Raw genomic sequence first — 17,723 nt, forward strand, 5'->3', positions numbered from 1 at the left:
TGCATATAGGAGTGACATCAATAAATAAGAGTCCTTATATCCAGAGTTTTACATGTATTAATTCATAAAACAACACATTTCCTGTTCATAGAAAGGAGCTCATTTCAGTGTCTCTCTCTATTGTATGTTGATGTAACAAGAGTCAGGCTGCAGTATCTTAAGTATAAGAATGAGTCTCACTGATTTCCTAAACCATGGATAAAACAAGGTGTAGATGATTGGGTTTGCACAGGAGTTCAGATAAACCAAATATATTACAAAAGATGCAGATGACATACTCAACAAGTTATCTTGGCTTGAGAGAGAGAGACAATAATATGGAAAGAGACATATGATAAACACAACCACAACAACACCCAGAGTCCTGGCTGCTTTCAACTCAGATTTCTTAGCAGTGACAGCTACAGTATGAGAACGCATGGCACGAGCCTGAGAAATAGCCACAACAAAGACCCTCATATACAAAACAACAATAACAGTAATTGGAGCAATGAAGTTCAAAATAACATCTGTAAACCCACCAATGTAGTTGATGCCAACCACACACTCTCCAAAACAGGAGTTATACCTGCCTGGTTGTTTCAGGTTGTCCATCAGAAGAAGACCTTGTATGACTATAGAACTTGACCAACACAAATAAACACAGATTTGAGCTGTTTTTTGAGTGACTTTGGTGGAGTAATGCATAGGGTCACAAATGGCCACATAGCGGTCAACAGATATGAGCACCATGTTTCCTACTGACGAAGAAATTATAATATATGCTATATACTGATAGAAAACACACATCAGGTCACCGAGCAACCAGCAGCCATCTATGAGCATAATTTGAAAAATCATGAGAAGCCCCACAGAAAAGTCTGATACAGCCAGAGAATGTAGGAAGAGGTTGGTGGGGGTGTGAAGTTTCCTGGAGAGGAAGACAAGTAACATATTAACCATATAACAGGTAAAATATCCATTATAATTCAGATAAAATCAACCCATCACTATTCAGTAATTGTGTGCAGAAATGAAACATTTATCTACTTGAAGTGGGATATAGAGATGATGACCAGCAGGTTGAGAGTCATAGTGAGCAGAGAAATGAACGACAGCACAGTGTAAATCAGCCTGATCTCAAAGTGAGGATACTTTTGCTTCCTGCAGGAGGTGTTGAGCAGTTGTGGAAAGCAGAGTTCAGTTCCCTTCAAGGTCTCCATCACCAGAGAGATGAGCTGCTGCTGAGCTGCTGTAGCTCTTTGACCAAAGGTCTGTGTCATACAGCTGATTTATCTCTTTCCTTTTTGCTCACTCCTATGACCTCACCACCCTTTTCACTCTGGAGAGACCAAATAACAAAGTTTCCAGTGCTCATCACTAGAACCTAAGCCACAAAGGAGAGTCAATGAAAATAAATGGTTAAATTGTGTCACTGACATTGAAGTTGTATTGATGGATTAACAAAATCAGCTTGTAAATTGAGTAAAACACATTAATCCCACTCTAAAAATGAGTTGCTCATCACTCTGAATGGCAATGTTTATAATCTTGAAAGTGTTGGAATTGTGATAATTTACATGATCACCTAGTCTTCACAACAAGCATAAAGCCTACCACACACACAAACATTAATCTGTCTGATTTTGTCCCAATTTTCCCCCTTCCGACCAAGGACAAAAATCGCCCGATCTGAACTCATAAGTAACAGAACCTGATTGCTCCTTTAGGATTCTTAGCAGGACTGGGTGTTACAATCCCTAATGATTCAGCTTGATAAACCTGCCCTGCAGGGTTTAGAGATGTCCTCTGGGTTGGGTTGGGTTGAGCTTGATGATGACCACTGGCATTTTCCTGGTGGGCCTACGTACTTTTGGGCCGATACGAGGAAGAAAAAAGAAGTTATTTTGGGCCAACAAATGGCTGATAAAGCATGGACAGCAGCCCATTGGTTCATTTTCCATAAAGATACTGGTTTGGCCCAATCACATGTAGGCCCTACCCCTCCCTCTGTTATTTCATCTGTTTGATGTTGTGGGCTGATAAAGAGCCAAAAGTCTGTGGATGGGTAAGAATAAGGATGGAGTGACAGAGATAAACCTAAACAAATGCACAAGGCAGGCTTAGAAAAGTTACAGGCAAAAAAGAGTACACTGGTCCATTTGCACTGGTACACTTCTCTATGGCAGTTACTGAGCCTTGTAATAGGTGCACAGCAGGCGACGATGCAAACCGTTTTGCCAAGAGCTCAATGAGTCAGTTGGGTTTGCACATCCTTTATGGTTGAGTGAGTGCACCCGGACCCTCCGTTACACTCACCCCCGCTGAACTCATTCCGCCCAGGGCATCCAGGTCATGGCACCACTGTAGCAGACTTCAATCTGGCCCTCTGCGTTGTGTTTCTCGGTATGGACTGCTCCAGGTGGGGTTCGAACCCTGGTCTCCTGCATGGCAAGCGACGATGCAAACCGCCTTGTTGGGTTTGCACGTCCTTTATGGGTGAGTGAGTGCACCTCCGTTACAGAGGCAAAGTCGTCCTCTGAGCAGGGCTAAGGTTTTACTGCACCAGCAACATATGCAGGTAATGAGTAATTGACCTATGGCTAAGCCCCGCCCCCTCCACTCACTCGGACAAACAGTCAACATTCGGTGACAGGCGCTATGGCAGCTGTCACAGTAGGAGACATTTCACAGGAGGCAATTGATGGTTTTTGGAGACAGAAAGACTAAATATCATCTCGAAGTCACCAAAACTTAACTTAACTTTACTGCTATGGCTGCCGTTTGCCGCGAAACGCTGATAGCGACGGGCTAACTTCTGTTAGCCTGTCTATGGAGTTTTGCATTATACGTTAGCATTAAGCTAGCGGGCTTTATGCTTAGTTGTGATGCTGGCTAACATCCAAACATCTCTCACAATATGTTGCCTCAAATACGTTGTTGACTTAACTTAGAACATATGTAGACATCCTTGTTAAGTTTATCCACGTTTAGTTGGTGTTGTGGTCTACTGCATAACTTTATCCAGAGCAGACACTTCTCTTGGTTGAGATGTGGCTTGGGAAAGGGTTAAAAAAATCCACCCCGTTGCCCAGCCTCTCGGGATACCTAGTGTCGGAGTTGCATGTACCCCATTCACACCGTTTGACCATTTTAAACTGAAAATGTCAAGAAAAAACATAAAAACGAATGAAAACTGACTAACTGCAATGCATTTCAATTGAAGTGGAAGCAGAGAATGTCCGAGTGTATGGGCTAGCTATGCGCACTGTGATTGGCTCATCGTGTTTGGGGGCGTGGCTTAGCCATAGGTCAATAGTGATCCATAATGAGTGACCAATAGAAACAAAAGAGTGAAAAAAACAAGAATGGTTAGGTTGTCTGCTGGCTTCTTCTTCCAATTTACTTCTGCACTGTGTGACCCACCATCTGGTGTTCACAAAGACTTGGGATCCATCTATCCATCTTCTGTTAGGGTGTGAATGTCCCAGTGATTCTGGGAGCTGTGTGGATCTCTCAAGGCAAAGTGGTGCCAGGGGAGTGGCCAGACTAAGAGTGATTCACATAGCGATTCACATAACGAACTACAGAGGCAGTGTGACCTTGCCCTGAAGTGGGAAACCGGGGCCCTCTCCGGGAGCCTGGAGGGGAGCTTGCAAGCGAGTGTCTGGTGGCCAGGCTTTAGGCAATGGGGCCCAGTCAGACACAATCCTGTGAAACAACATAGAGCTGGTGCCCTGTGGGCCGACCACCTAAGGGCAGAGGATGTTGTTATGATGCTATGTAAAGCCCTTTGAGACAGACTGTTTGTAAAAATGGCCTATACAAATAAATTTGCCTTGCCTTGCCTCGCATTGCTGCAGAGGAGGAGTTCAGGGTCGGATTCATTGGTGATTGGGCAGTAAGCAAAGGTCGGGAGCTAGGTGTACTTAAGACATGGGACATGGAATGTCATGGGGAAGGATGCTGAACAGATGCGGGAAGTGAAGTGTTACCAGTTAGATCTCACCTCCACGACCATGAGGGTTCTGAAACCATATTCCTAGAGAGGGGCTTGACTCTCTCCTTTTCTGGAGTTAGCAAGGGTGATAGGGATACTCACAGCCCCCGATGGAGCAATTTGGTGTTAGAGTTCTCCCCACGGATAGCTAGGGAGACCCGGCACCTCGGTAGGAAGGGGCTACCGTCTGCCACTGTTGGCCTGTGGCGTCGGGAGGGTAGCCCGGGAGGGGCTCCCCGACTCTGTGACACCCATCCGGTGTGGCCTGGCTTTTCGGTTAGGGCTAACCCAAATTCAGTTTGGGGAACCCCAGTGTAGACATGTTTAAGTGCCCAGTAGGGAAAGGGCTACATTCTACATAGGATAAGTAGTCCAATACATTGTTTCAGCGTTCTACATTAAAGACAGACCCTTGTACAAAGTTCAAAATTTCATTTTATTGTCATTCATGGTACAAGTAATAGAGCGAAATTACATTTAGCACAGACAAAGGACAGAAAACAACACTAAGCACTCGCCAACCAATTGTATCAATTAATAAACTTGTTAAAAAGTTACATTGAGAAAAAATATCTTAAAAAAATATAAAAAAAATGTATATTGCACATATGCCTGCGTAAGACCTATACCAGTAGGAAAGGGCTACTTTCTTCATTAGGGAGCCCAAATATATTGTGACTGACTTGTACAGTAGAAAAAGGGCTACTTTCTTCTAGTATGTTCATAATGAGGCCAAGTTCATACACCCTGCCAAGTTTCGGGAGCCTGTGTGACCTGAGGGTGGCCAACGGTGGCCAGAAGTAGCCTAAAATGCACTCTGACACCTTCATAAGTGCCCACAGTGGGCCAGTGGTTGCTGGGTATTTATGGGTCATTTTCGGGAGTGGTGGAGGACGGGCTGGAGCACCCCAGAGTTGTTCTGCAAAATGTTGACCAGAATGACCTGGGAGTAGGGGTGGGCGATATGGCCAAAAAAAAAAATCTCGATAATTTTTTTCAATTATCCGATGACGATAATCTGACGATATCCTTTAAAATGTGATTTTGTTTTTTGGTTTTTCACAAAGCATGTTGTAAACAAGGACATCTATGGATAGACACGGCTTTTCGAAACAACAGCCCTTGTTTATTTTCTGTTAACTTAAGCATTCAAAAGACTCCCAGTTAAACTCCAGTGTGGAGACATTAAATGAGTAAGGTTCTCCGCTCCTAGGTGAATTGTACAGCATAAGCATGAGCAAATAGATGACACATTATTTCTCAATAGTGTTAACAAAGTGCTTCATACATGCTCTGCAAAACGTCCACACAGTAGTGCAGTAGGTTTTCCCTGTTTTGTTTTTTTTTAGACCAAGGTTGCACATCCTGACAGCTGAGATTATTACTCTAGGTATTGTCCCTCCTCTATTAAATATGAAAGAAGGCTGGAAATCACAGGACATGTCTGTTCTGTCCTGAAATGTGTGTTTCTCTTCTATAAAACACATTCTACATCTCATAGGCGAGATCACGTGACCACCACGTGACTGAATCCTGGCCACTGATTGGCTTCTCAGGCATGACTCTGGCGAATGAGGACATCCATGCGCCTCTCCTTTACCGTCTATTGTTTTCTTTTTTTCGAGTGTAAATACTCGATAATGGAAAATTCCTCATCGTCAAAATGACATTTACGATAACATCGTAGACGATATCTATCGCCCACCTCTACCGACCCAAAGTTAAAGGTAGCCCAAAATGAGGACCCCGATTCATTTGGGGTCATTTTTGCTGTTTTGTACCCTTTCCAAAGGGTTCCCTCAAGAATAAGAGGGTCGTCTCCTTCCGGCTTAGGGTCACGGGAGGCTCTGACTGTTGTTGACATCTATGTACCAAACAGCACTTTAGAATACCTGGCCCTCTGAGAATCTCTGGCTGACAAAGGGCGCCTGGGAAATCCAGCTCTGTTGAGTCACCTAGAAACCTAGAGGGTCATGACTGGGAGGAACGGCCTTCCTGATCTGAACCAAAGTGGTGTTTTGTTACTGGACTTTTGTGCTACTTATGGTTTGGCCCTAAAAAACACCATGTTCAAACATAAGGTATCTCATAAATGCACTTAGGACACACTCACACTAGGGCCAGTTGATCCGTACCGTGCTGAAGCCCGAATGCCCCCCCCCCCCCTCTCTGCCGCTGGCCCGTACTCACACTATCTCGAACCCAAGCGTGCTGAAGCACGGTTGCCTCCGACACATACGTCATCAGGTTGATATATCAACACGGCGGATGCGCTCTGACTGCAGAAAGAACGACGCTTTGACCGGTTGTCATGGTTATCTTGAAGTTTAATCAAAGCGACGTTAACTAACGATGTTTACGGCACGACGTAATCGTTAAGTGACTGTTGTTTACACGCAGTTGCAGACACGTGGTGGAGAACGAGCCCGCAGCGCATTACGTGTGCGCATTCCTGGCCAAGCGTACTGTGCCCAAGCACACCTCTCCCAACCGTGCCGGACCAGGGAAGTGTACCGTGCTCAGGCACGGAACACTTCCACTCACACTAGCAATAGAATCCGGACTTTAGGGGGCAAACGTGCTTGGGCACGGTACGATTGCCTAGTGTGAGTGCACCCTTAGCCTTTGTTTGATGATCAAGTTAGTGGCCATGTCATTGGACCGTGTTGACCTGGCTGTCAACTGATCACCACCTGGAGGTGAGTTGGATTTGGTTGTGGCATTGTCCACGCAGGGTTGTGGACAGACCCAGTAAACCCAAAAGGGTAGTGAAGGTGAACTGGGAACACCTGTTGGAAGACTTTGGGCCGGATTTACTAAAGGTTTGCGTGTATTAAAACGTGTGCAAACGTGATTGCACGCGCAAACACATGTGGAACCTGATCTACTAACCGGACGCACCGAGGATTGCGTCCCTCACACGGGCAGAATAGCACGTGCGATCCATTTAGCGTGTTTGCCTTGATGAATATGTAAATATGGGCGTTTCAGCCAGAACGTTCAGAATACTGGGAGGAGTAGATGCAAATAGATTTATTTAGCGCGTGCAATGTGATTTACCAAACCAGGAAGAGATTGCGGTGGCTGTTTTTGCGTCTTTATTCACCACGTCTGAAAACCATGTACTAACTGATACAACTTTGCCAAAACGTATGCGTTTATTGATTTGATACCTGTCAGAGCCCCATGATCTCACATCTCTGCATTTCCTCACGTCTGGGTAATTCTGTAACAGTTTTTCAGCCGTGTTAAAAGTCTTTTACGCGCCGTTACGCACAGGGCACGTCTGTCCTGCAGTGCGCTCCTCTCCTCTCCTCTCCTCTCACCTGGCTGCTCAGCTCCGACTCTCGGTCCCGGTCCCGGTCCCGGACTGAGACACGCGTTTAGATCCGTGTGTCCCACCTGAGCTCTCTATTAATCCACTCGATCATGGGCGGCACACACACACACACACACACACACATTACAGGTGTGTGATTGTCGCTGCAGCTGCTGCCTGTTCGTCACTATATGACGAGTTGGGCCCTGTAGCGATTTGTGTTTATTTATCTAAACAGAGCGCGAGAGAGATGAACACACATGCTGTCATTGTATGCATCGGATCAAATGTCATTCTGTCCCTTCATCCGTCCAGCTCTCTGTCCACACTCTCTATGGCGGAAACGATTACCACGCGCAAAACCCTCATTTACATATTGCGGTTTGCACGTGTTTTCATTTAGCGGGTTACTCTTAGTAGATCACCTGTTTTGCGTGCACTAACCAAACTCGCAATATTATAGCGGGCGCAAACAATATAGCGTCCGCTATCTGAGATCTTAGTAAATCCGGCCCTTTATCTGCAAGCTGCCAGCAGTGCCAGAAGCAAAAACTCAGGTGTGGGAGGAGTTCAGAGAGGCCTTGTAAGAGGACTTTCAGTTGGCCTCCAGGAAATTCTGGAAAACCATTTGGCCACACAGGAAGTGGAAGCAGGACTTGACCCATGCCAGGTACAGTTGGGAGGAGGTTTGACCAGTTGGTAAATATGTGTTTTGTAGACCTGAAGAAGGCTTATCCCCTTGTTCCCCAGGGGACCTTTTGAGGGGTACTGTGCAAGTATGGGGTACTTGGCTCATTGCTACTGTACAAGCCATTTGGAAGATGAGCACAGGAAACTTTGTTATTCAGTCTCCATGGAGACAAAAAGGTGGTGAGGTCATGGGAGGAGTGGGCAGAAAGGAAAGAGATAAATCAGCCTTATGACACAGACCTTTGGTCAAAGAGCTACAGCAGCTCAGCAGCAGCTCATCTCTCTGGTGATGGAGACCTTGGAGGGAACTGAACTCTGCTTTCCACAACTGCTCAACACCTCCTGCAGGAAGCAAAAGTATCCTCACTTTGAGATCATTCTGACTTATACTGTGCTGTCATCCATCTCTCTGCTCACTATGACTCTCAACCTGCTGGTCATCATCTCTATCTCCCACTTCAAGTAGATAAATGTTTTATTTCTGCATATAACTGCAGAATAGTGATGAGTTGAATTTATCTGAATTATAATGTATATTTTACATATTATGGTTAATATTTTACTGATCTTCCTCTCCAGGAAACTCCACACCCCCACCAACCTCTTCCTGCTCTCTCTGGCTGTATCAGACTTTTCTGTGGGGCTCCTCATGATTTTTCAAACGATGCTCATAGATGGCTGCTGGTTGCTCGGTGACCTGATGTGTGTTTTCTATCAGTATCTAGCATATATTATCACTGCTTCGTCAGTAGGAAATATGGTGCTCATATCTGTTGACCGATATGTGGCCATTTGTGACCCTATGCATTACTCCACCAAAGTCACTCAAAAAACAGTGTGTTTATTTGTGTTGGTCAGGTTCTGTAGTCGTACAAAGTCTCCTTCTGATGGACAACCTTAAACAACCAGGCAGGTATAACTCCTGTTTTGGAGAGTGTATGGTTGGCATCAACTACATTGCTGGATTCACAGATATTATTTTGACCTTTATTGCTCCAATTACTGTTATTGTTGTTCTGTATGTGAGAGTTTTTGTTGTGGCTGTTTCTCAGGCTCGTGCCATGCGTTCTCATATTGTAGCTGTCACTGCTAAGAAATCTGAGCTGAAAGCAGCCAGGACTCTTGGTCTTGTTGTGGTTGTGTTCATCATATGTGTCTGCCCTTATACCTGTGTTTCTATTTCAAGCCAAGATAATTTACTGAATGCCTCATCTGCATCTTTTATAGTATTTTTGTTTTATTTGAATTCCTGTCTAAACCCAATCATCTATGCCCTTTCTTACCAATGGTTTAGAAAATCAGTGTAACTCATCATTATAATTAAGATACTGCAGCCTGACTCTTGTTACATCAACATACAATAAAGAATGACATTGTAAGCGTGTAAAACTTTGTTGAAGACGTTTTCTTCAGAAATCTTCTGTTGCACATGTTTTATTATCAAAATCAATACCAGTGGTAAACTATCTGATGAGGTGTTTCATGTGTGGAAGTGAGAGAAAGTTGTGTGCCACAGAAACGGTCGCAGATATGTTTAGCTGTATGCACAATTACAGTTACCAAAACGCTGACTGAGAAATATCAGTGAGATGCTAATTTCAACCACAAATAAACAAGCATCCATCTCCACAACGCACAAAGTTGGCTTGTTATTTGTGAAGAGGTTTGTCTTCAATCAGGCCCAGAAAATTAAATCCAACCCAGCCTGTGCACATTCTGTCCAATCCTGGCCTGGTCTGTCCCATTAACTGTGTTCATAGTCTCAAGCATGATTTGAACTTTTTTTTTTCATAGTTACAAACTACAACTCAGATTAAATGATGGAAACCTGTTTAGATCTTAATGAACACAACAAGGTAATTATGAATCTGGGAATTGAACTGAAATACAGTTTGGAAACAGACTGGAAGTAACTTGTGAAGGGATGATAAACAAAATTAAATAAACATATTTGAAAAGTATTTATAGCAAAAATAGGAAGAATGCTCAGGGATTGAAACAGTCAATCTCTGATTATTACACAATTGATGTTTCTCAATTCAGGAGCTGCATCCTTTAAAGGACGTATTTGAAGACTGATTACATTACAGGGTTACGATCAGGAAATGCTCTGAAATTTTGGCCGTCGTCGATGTAGCTGTACACCTGTCCCCCCCGAAGGATCCAACCCCTGAATTGGGACACAGCTAACAGCTCACTTCCCAGTCTCAGTGACAACTTTTATCTGACCTTTGGTTCCTCTCATCTTCTTTAACAGTCACACAAACCCAAACAAACACAACCCCCCCCCCTCCTTTTTTTTGGCTATATTTTTTTATTGTAAAAAATGAATCATTGAGGAAAATATGTTTTCTTTAGTATTTTAAATCGGAAAACATAATGATGAACTGATAATTGAGACAAAAATTTTCCAAATTATTAAATTAGATTTTTTTAAAAAAATGATATGTGATTGGAATTTGTCTTTTCATTTTACTTAATCATCGCTAATCAGGTGTCGTGAGAATATGATTTGCTGACCAGAGCATCTCAGTCATCTCAGTTACAACACAAACAAACAAACAAAAAAAAATTGCATGGTGATTTGGATACTATACTTGGCCTTTGTGCAGCCCTACTCCTAATATAACTGTACACTATTAAATGTACTCTCAGTGTCCCAATACTCTTTTATACTGTTTCACGTGTTTATACTTGTATTTAAAATCCTGTGTGACGCATCAAACATTGCAGAGTGTCAGTGCCTATCTGGTAACTATCATCTTGCATCACATGAAGATATTGTAGTGTAAGAGACACAATGTAAAAGAGCAATTTGCATGTAAGAGAGATAACAACAAATCAAATTCTTCAGATCCAGAGTTTTACACGTGTTATGTATTTGAATCGTCAAACAGTAAGTATATAATACTCTATAAAACAGGTTCTACACACCATCTCAAACACAACAACAAGCATCATGTTATAACTTTGATTAAGGTGGACAGCCACATCTTATCTCATGCACATCAGGTTAAAACATCATCTGATTTTATTCATATATGTTTCTTGTCAATGTGATTTTATGTAGTACAGTGTGAAGACATGTGGTGCTCAGGGCCTTCAGCAGCCTCAAAGCTACATGGTTTATGATAAAATAGAAACAGTGGCAGGCAGTGTGACCTCGCCCTAATGTGGGAAACTGGGGCCCCATCCTGGAGCCAGACCAAGGAGCTGAGCTTGCAGGCGAGTGTCTGGTGGTCAGGCCTTAGGCAATGGGGCCCAGTCAGGCACAATCTGATTAAACAACATGGAGCCCTGTGGTACAGAGCAGGAGTTCAGGGTCGGGTACATTGCTGATTGTACATTGGGCGAAGGCAGGAAGCTGGGTGTACCAAAGACAAACCCTACAGTAGGTACATGGAATTTCACCTGACGGGTTGTGACGGTTTTCTTAGTGTGACTTTTATTTTTAGTTAATGCTGGGGTGCCAGTCAGGCGTCTGAGTCCTGACAATAAGTCTGTGTCACACTTAAATTTTAACCCCCACAGAGGATACACACTTAATCAATAACCAACAATTTCGGATAAGCATGTAACCTTCATTTAAAACACCTTTCAAAAATATATTTAAATGGTTCATAAACAATAAACAGTTCTTTTAACGAGTCTTTTTCTCAGTTCTTTTAACAAAAAATCCGATCTTCAGAAAAAACCCAAAGCAGTCATAAAAAAGGGAAAAAACCAAAACAAAAGTAATCCAACAAAAATCGATCGGCAATTACTCACACGCACCAGAGGGGGGAGTCGTCAACGCGCACTAGTCAGTCGTGAGTCAGTCAGTCAGTCAACAGTCATTTCCGGGCCAGCTCCAGCGGGACCACACGGGAGGAGATTGCGGATCGTCACAGGCACAGAGGCAGCCAAACGAGGCGAACAATCTGGATTAACTATCACTCTTTAACTTTTCCTCCTGCACTAGGCCGCTTTGGCGGCTCGAATCGCGCTCACTTTTTCTCCGGGACACACACTGCTCCTTCGGCTACTGCTGCTGCTGCTGCTGCTGCTTCTGCTGCCGGCGCCGCCATGACAGTTATAACGTCCCTCTTAACCTGGCGATCACATGAGCGGGGCATGACCCGGCGGTCACGTGAGTGGGCATGACCTCGGCCCGTCACAAGGTGTGAGAGGTGAGAGTTACCAGCTAGATATAGTTGGTCTCACCTCCACACACAGCAAGGGGTTCTGAAACCATATTCCTAGAGAGGGGCTGGACTTTCTCCTTTTTTGGAGATGGCCATGGTGATTGACTCTAGGTATGTGAGGGGATACTCACAAGCTCCAGGTAGAGCTACTCAGTGTTGTAGTTCTCCCCACAAAATGAGAGGGTCACCTCCTTGTGGTTAAGGGTCATGGGAGGGGAAGGCTCTGACTGTTGTTTGCTCTTATGCACCAAACAGCAGAATACCTGGCCCTCTGAGAGTCTCTGGCTGACATCCTAGAAAGGGGCTCCACCTGGGAACTCCATAGTTCTGTTGGATCACCTACTGTAGAAACCTGGAAGGTCATGATTGGGAGGAACAGCCTTCCCAATTTGAACTAGAGAGATGTTTTGGTATTGGACGTCTATGCTAGTCATGGTTTGGCCATAAAAAACACCATGTTCGAAAATAAGCCGGCGAGGTGAGTTGGATCAGGTTCAGGTTTTGGCGTAGGCTGGTGGACAGACCTGGTAAACCCAAATGGGTAGTGAAGGTGAACTGGGCACATCTGAAAGACTTAATCTGCGATCAGCCAGCAGTGCCAGAAGCAAAAGCACAGGTGTGGGAGGAGTTCAGAGAGGCCTGGTAGGAGGACTTTCAGGATATTCTGGAAAACCCTTTGGCGACTCAGGAAAGGGAAGCTTGACCCAGGCCATGTACAATTGGGAGGGGGTTTGACCAGTCAGTCAGCATGTGTTTTGTAGACTTGATGAAGGCATATGACTATGTCCCCCAGGGAACCTTATGGGGATGCTACAAGCCATTTGGTGTCTGTACAACCAAATTGAGAGGTGTGTCTGCATTCTTGACTCAAAGTCAAACACATTTCCAGTGAGGGTTGAGTACGGCCAGTTTTGTGAGCCTCCGGATCGTATCTCTGCTTTTTGCAGATGATGTTGTCCTGATGACATCATCAGAACAAGACCTCCGGTGCTTGCTGGAACAGTTTGTAGCAGAGTGAGGCTCTAGTAATGATTTGATGTTTGAGCTTAAAAAAATGTACACGAATTTCAACTCAAGATGAAGATGAGCACTGGAAACTTTGTTATTCAGTCTCTGTGGAGACAAAAAGGTGGTGAGGTCATGGGAGTGGGCAGAAAGGAAAGAGATAAATCAGCTGTATGACAAAGAGCTACAGCAGCTCAGCAGCAGCTCATCTCTCTGGTGATGGAGACCTTGGAGGGAAGTGAACTCTGCTTTCCACAACTGCTCAACGCCTCCTGCAGGAAGCTAAAGTATCCTCACTTTGAGATCATGCTGACTTACACTGTGCTGTCATCCATCTCTCTGCTCACTGTGACTCTCAACCTGCTGGTCATTATCTCTATCTCGCACTTCAAGTAAATAAATATTTCCTTTTCGCATAAAAGTGCGAAATAAGAATCAGTGGTACAGAATACAGGGACTGTCTGATTTCAGTTTGAGAAAAATAATGTTCTTTACAGTGTTGTTAGGAAAAAATATTTAAATTTGACTTTGTTTTCATCTGAATTATGATTATGACTTTTTACCTATAGTGTTTTAATGGTCTTTCTCTCCAGGAAACTCCACACCCCCACCAACCTCTTCCTGCTCTCTCTGGCTGTATCAGACTTTTCTGTGGGGCTCCTCAGGATTTGTCAAACGACGGTCATAGATGGCTGCTGGTTGCTCGGTGACCTGATGTGTGCTCTGTATCAGTATCTGGCATATATGATCACTTCTTCGTCAGTAGGAAACATGGTGCTCATATCTGTTGACCGCTATGTGGCCATTTGTCACCCTATGCATTACTCCACCAAAGTCACTCAGAAAACAGCTCAAATCTGTGTTTATTTGTGTTGGTCAGGTTCTTTAATCGTACAAAGTCTTCATCTGATGGACATACTGAAACAACCAGGCAGGTATAACTCCTGTTTTGGAGAGTGTGTGGTTGGCATCAACTACATTGCTGGATTTACAGATGTTATTTTGACCTTTATTGCTCCGATTACTGTTATTATTGTTCCGTATATGAGAGTTTTTGTTGTGGCTGTTTCTCAGGCTCGTGCCATGCGTTCTCATACTGTAGCTGTCACTGCTAAGAAATCTGAGCTGAAAGCAGCCAGGACTCTGGGTGTTGTTGTGGTTGTGTTTATCATATGTATCTGCCCATATTATTGTCTCTCTCTTTCAAGCCAAGAGCAATTGGTGAATGCTTCATCTGCAACTTTTTTAATATATTTGACTTATCTGAACTCCTGTCTAAACCCAATCATCTACACCTTGTTTTACCCATGGTTTAGGAAATCAGTGAAACTCATTGTTATACTTAAGATACTGCAGCCTAACTCTAGTTACATGAACATACAATAGAGGGAGACACTGAAATGAGCTCCTTACTATGAACAGGGAGATTAACACTTGCAAAACTCTAAAAGAAGATATCAAGAGTTTCAAGTGGTTTATTGTCTCTCTTACATGCAAATTACTCTTTTACATTGTGTCTGTTACACAACAGAACTGACTGAGAAAAAACAAGCACTGAAATTCTGCAATGTTTGCTGCCTCACACAGGATTTTAAATAATTTTATATGAATTACATCTGATTGAGGTGTAGTCCTTACCCGAGACTATGAACACAGTTACAGGGTTCCCACTCTTTTCTTGAAATCATTTTCCAGGGCATTTTCAGTTGCTACAGTCTGACCGACATGTTATTACGTCACGTATACACTAATACATCCCCCGTCCCATTCATGCTTTGAAGAAGTTTGTTTGTTTTTCATATTGTAAGAATGCTGGGTAGCATTTAAAAAAAAAAAAAAAAATTGATTGTTTTTTCTCTGATATTTAAAAAATTCTTTACTATTATATATTTAAATACTGTTAACCTTATTGGTTCCAGTATTTTCTGGGTTAGTTTTGTTTTTATGTATGTTTGTTTGTTTTTCATATTGTAAGAATGCTGGGTAGCTTAATTTGGCATAATATAAGCATTACGCTTCTGCCTGTGCCTTTTCAGTGACTATTTTGTCGATAATGTTTGTAGCTATTATGTGATGTGACTGAATAAAGAATTTCATCATCATCATTGTACCTTATATTGTACATTTAACCAGTTTGTTGTTTATTCCTCTCTCACCCCCAGAATTCTGATTTAAAGAGATAGTTCAACATTTTGGCAAATTGGCCTATTGTCATAATCCCTATAGTCATAGCAGTAGGTTCGTTGCCTTTAATTGTCGGTACAAGCTATTTTTAGATTGGCGGAGCAGAGCCGCGAGCTGCTCAGAGTTACACTACGGAGGCTCATGGGATTTCTTTCCCTCATCAAACTCATCACATACACAATCCAACAACTCCAAAACGCTCTGGTGGACAAGTTGTGACCTGCACATTCACCACGCTATGAGATAATAACAGAATGTTATTATATGAGACAGAGTTGTTTTAGAGGCAAATTCATGCAAAACCGCTGATTTGCATTCCCGTCGGGGGCAATTTTTCAGCAAGCAGTCTTTGTATTTGCCTCGAAAACAACTCTGTCTGGTAACATTACATTATAATCTCATATTGGTGAATGTGCAGGTCACAACTTGTACACCAGAGCGTTTTGGAATTGTTGGATTGCGTATTTGATGAGTTTGATGAGGGAAACCAAGAAATCATGAGCCTCCATAGCGTAGCTCTGAGCAGCTCATGGCTCTGCTCCACTGTTCTAAAAATAGCTTGCACTGACAATTAAAGGTAACAGGGCCAATTTGCCAAAATGTTGAACTATCCCTTTAAAGATGTGCAGTCTGTGGCTCCGATTTATGTATGAAATAATCTCTTACATGCTTAGAAATTATGTCAAATTTACAAACACAAAAACAAGTTTTTGTTTTTAAACCAGGGTTAGGGTTCTCTGTGCTCTTGGTCCAACACTGGAAACACTCATCAACTAACAGTCTATAGTTTTCTCACTCATAATTTCTTTGGAAAACAAATCCTTATATTAGTAGGGTCTGAAAAAGTCAAATCGAGCTCTGGTAGCTGTCACGATGTGATAAATACATTTCCAGGACAACTCAAGCTTTTATTTGACTTTGTCTCTCATTTTCCATGTGTTTTCCATGACTGGAAAATTGGTCAACCATTTTCACATTTACATCAGTAGCCTAAATGAATGATTTACAGTGAACCGATCGGTCTACATTTAATTTAATAATTAAAGAATACAACAGGGGGAAATTCGGTGTGACCTGCTTGGTTTTTTGGGCACGTCCGTGTTGCAAAGCTCCCTGCTTCTCTCCGGTGTTGAGTCAGACCGGGTTCTGTAGCCCGGTTATCCTCCCCAGTGTTTCACATTCATTCATTCATTCGTGGTGGTGGCCGCCACAAATAGATTTTTCAGCTTTTGGCTCGACCAACGCAAAAATGTTCTGTTCATTAATTCGCTGTTTCTCTGTTATTGTCACACACACACACAGAAGCATGCATGCATGCATGACAGTAGTGTGTGGTAAAAGCAAAACTCGTATGGTCCGACCCCCCCCCCCCACACACACACAGACTTTTTTATTTGCGTCATTGCTTTTTTTAAATTTGCGTCATTGCTTTTTTAAAATTTGCATCCCAGCGTTCCTTTTTATTTGCAGCATTTCTTTTTATTTGCAGCTTTCATTTTTATTTGCAGAAAGTGGACTATTGGATGGCAAGATTCATGACTGGCTGGTTTACAACGTTAAAGAAATGTACTGTTGTGACTGTCGTATGCATGGCTCTGAGGAAGTCAAATCAAATCAATTTGTAATTGCAGCGGTGTCTGGCAGTGCGTACGTGCATGCGTGTGTGTGTAAACGTGGTACGTGTGTGTGATCAAGCTAACTGTGAATTGTCATTCATATTTTTAGGATGGATGAATTGAAGGGGTTAAATGCAAACCAGGCCCCAGTCTTCATGCACTCCATAGCAGAAGTTGAAGGGAAGAAGGTGAAATAGGAGATATCTGCCTCCAAGTTTATCTCCAGAATGGTAGATGGATTCACAGACAGCAGTGTAATAGATGAAGAGGTAATCTACAGACCTTAGATCGAGTAGAGAAGGAAAGTCAAGGTGCAGTTTGTGGGGATCCAGGCACTGAACATGTAACAGACGCAGTGTGCTCCATGTCTGCAGTCAATAGCAGTGAGAATGAATGGAAGGAGAAACTAGTTGCATGTGCAACAGATGCAGCAGTAATGACAGGATCCAAGACAGGCATGGTCATCCGGCTTCGTGGGGAAAAGTCCTAGGAGTCCATTGTATGACACCCCGCTTGGAAATGGTGTTTAAAGTTGTCATGAAAACCAACAGTCTGTGTAGAAAAGTTGAGGATCTTGACTGGCCTGTTCACCTTTTATCACAGAAGCCCACTGAACAGAGCCACATTAATAGAAATCATAATGACAATGTTTAAATTATTATTAATCGTCGTAGTTGACAGTTTCAGTCAGTTCTGTTGTGTAACAGACATAATGTCATTTCCATGGAAGAAAGACAACAAAAAAA

The 17,723-nt window shown here is 43.1% G+C and overlaps 2 protein-coding genes, 1 long non-coding RNA gene and 1 pseudogene across 3 annotated transcripts in view; 2 read left to right on the forward strand and 2 right to left on the reverse strand.

Annotated features, from left to right (window-relative positions):
- LOC146965504 (uncharacterized) overlaps positions 1 to 17,723 on the reverse strand; it is a 518,674-nt gene that overhangs the window by 360,238 nt on the left and 140,713 nt on the right. The gene's annotated exons all lie outside the window — the stretch shown is intronic.
- Positions 118 to 1,217, reverse strand: LOC146965518 (trace amine-associated receptor 13c-like). Its single transcript, XM_085765018.1, has 2 exons — positions 1,030 to 1,217; positions 118 to 910 (listed from the first exon to the last, which is right to left on the reverse strand). The coding sequence occupies exons 1-2, from the start codon at positions 1,200 to 1,202 to the stop codon at positions 118 to 120; spliced, it is 966 nt and encodes a 321-aa protein (XP_085621144.1). The 5' UTR covers positions 1,203 to 1,217.
- Positions 8,263 to 9,352, forward strand: LOC146965519 (trace amine-associated receptor 13c-like; annotated as a pseudogene).
- LOC146965520 (trace amine-associated receptor 13c-like) lies at positions 13,336 to 14,563 on the forward strand. The gene is made up of 2 exons (XM_085765304.1): positions 13,336 to 13,569; positions 13,771 to 14,563. The coding sequence occupies exons 1-2, from the start codon at positions 13,397 to 13,399 to the stop codon at positions 14,561 to 14,563; spliced, it is 966 nt and encodes a 321-aa protein (XP_085621430.1). The 5' UTR covers positions 13,336 to 13,396.

Source organism: Trachurus japonicus, chromosome 21 (assembly GCF_045865225.1).
Source record: "Trachurus japonicus isolate A0001 chromosome 21, Traja_1.0".
NCBI classification, from domain to species: domain Eukaryota; kingdom Metazoa; phylum Chordata; class Actinopteri; order Carangiformes; family Carangidae; genus Trachurus; species Trachurus japonicus.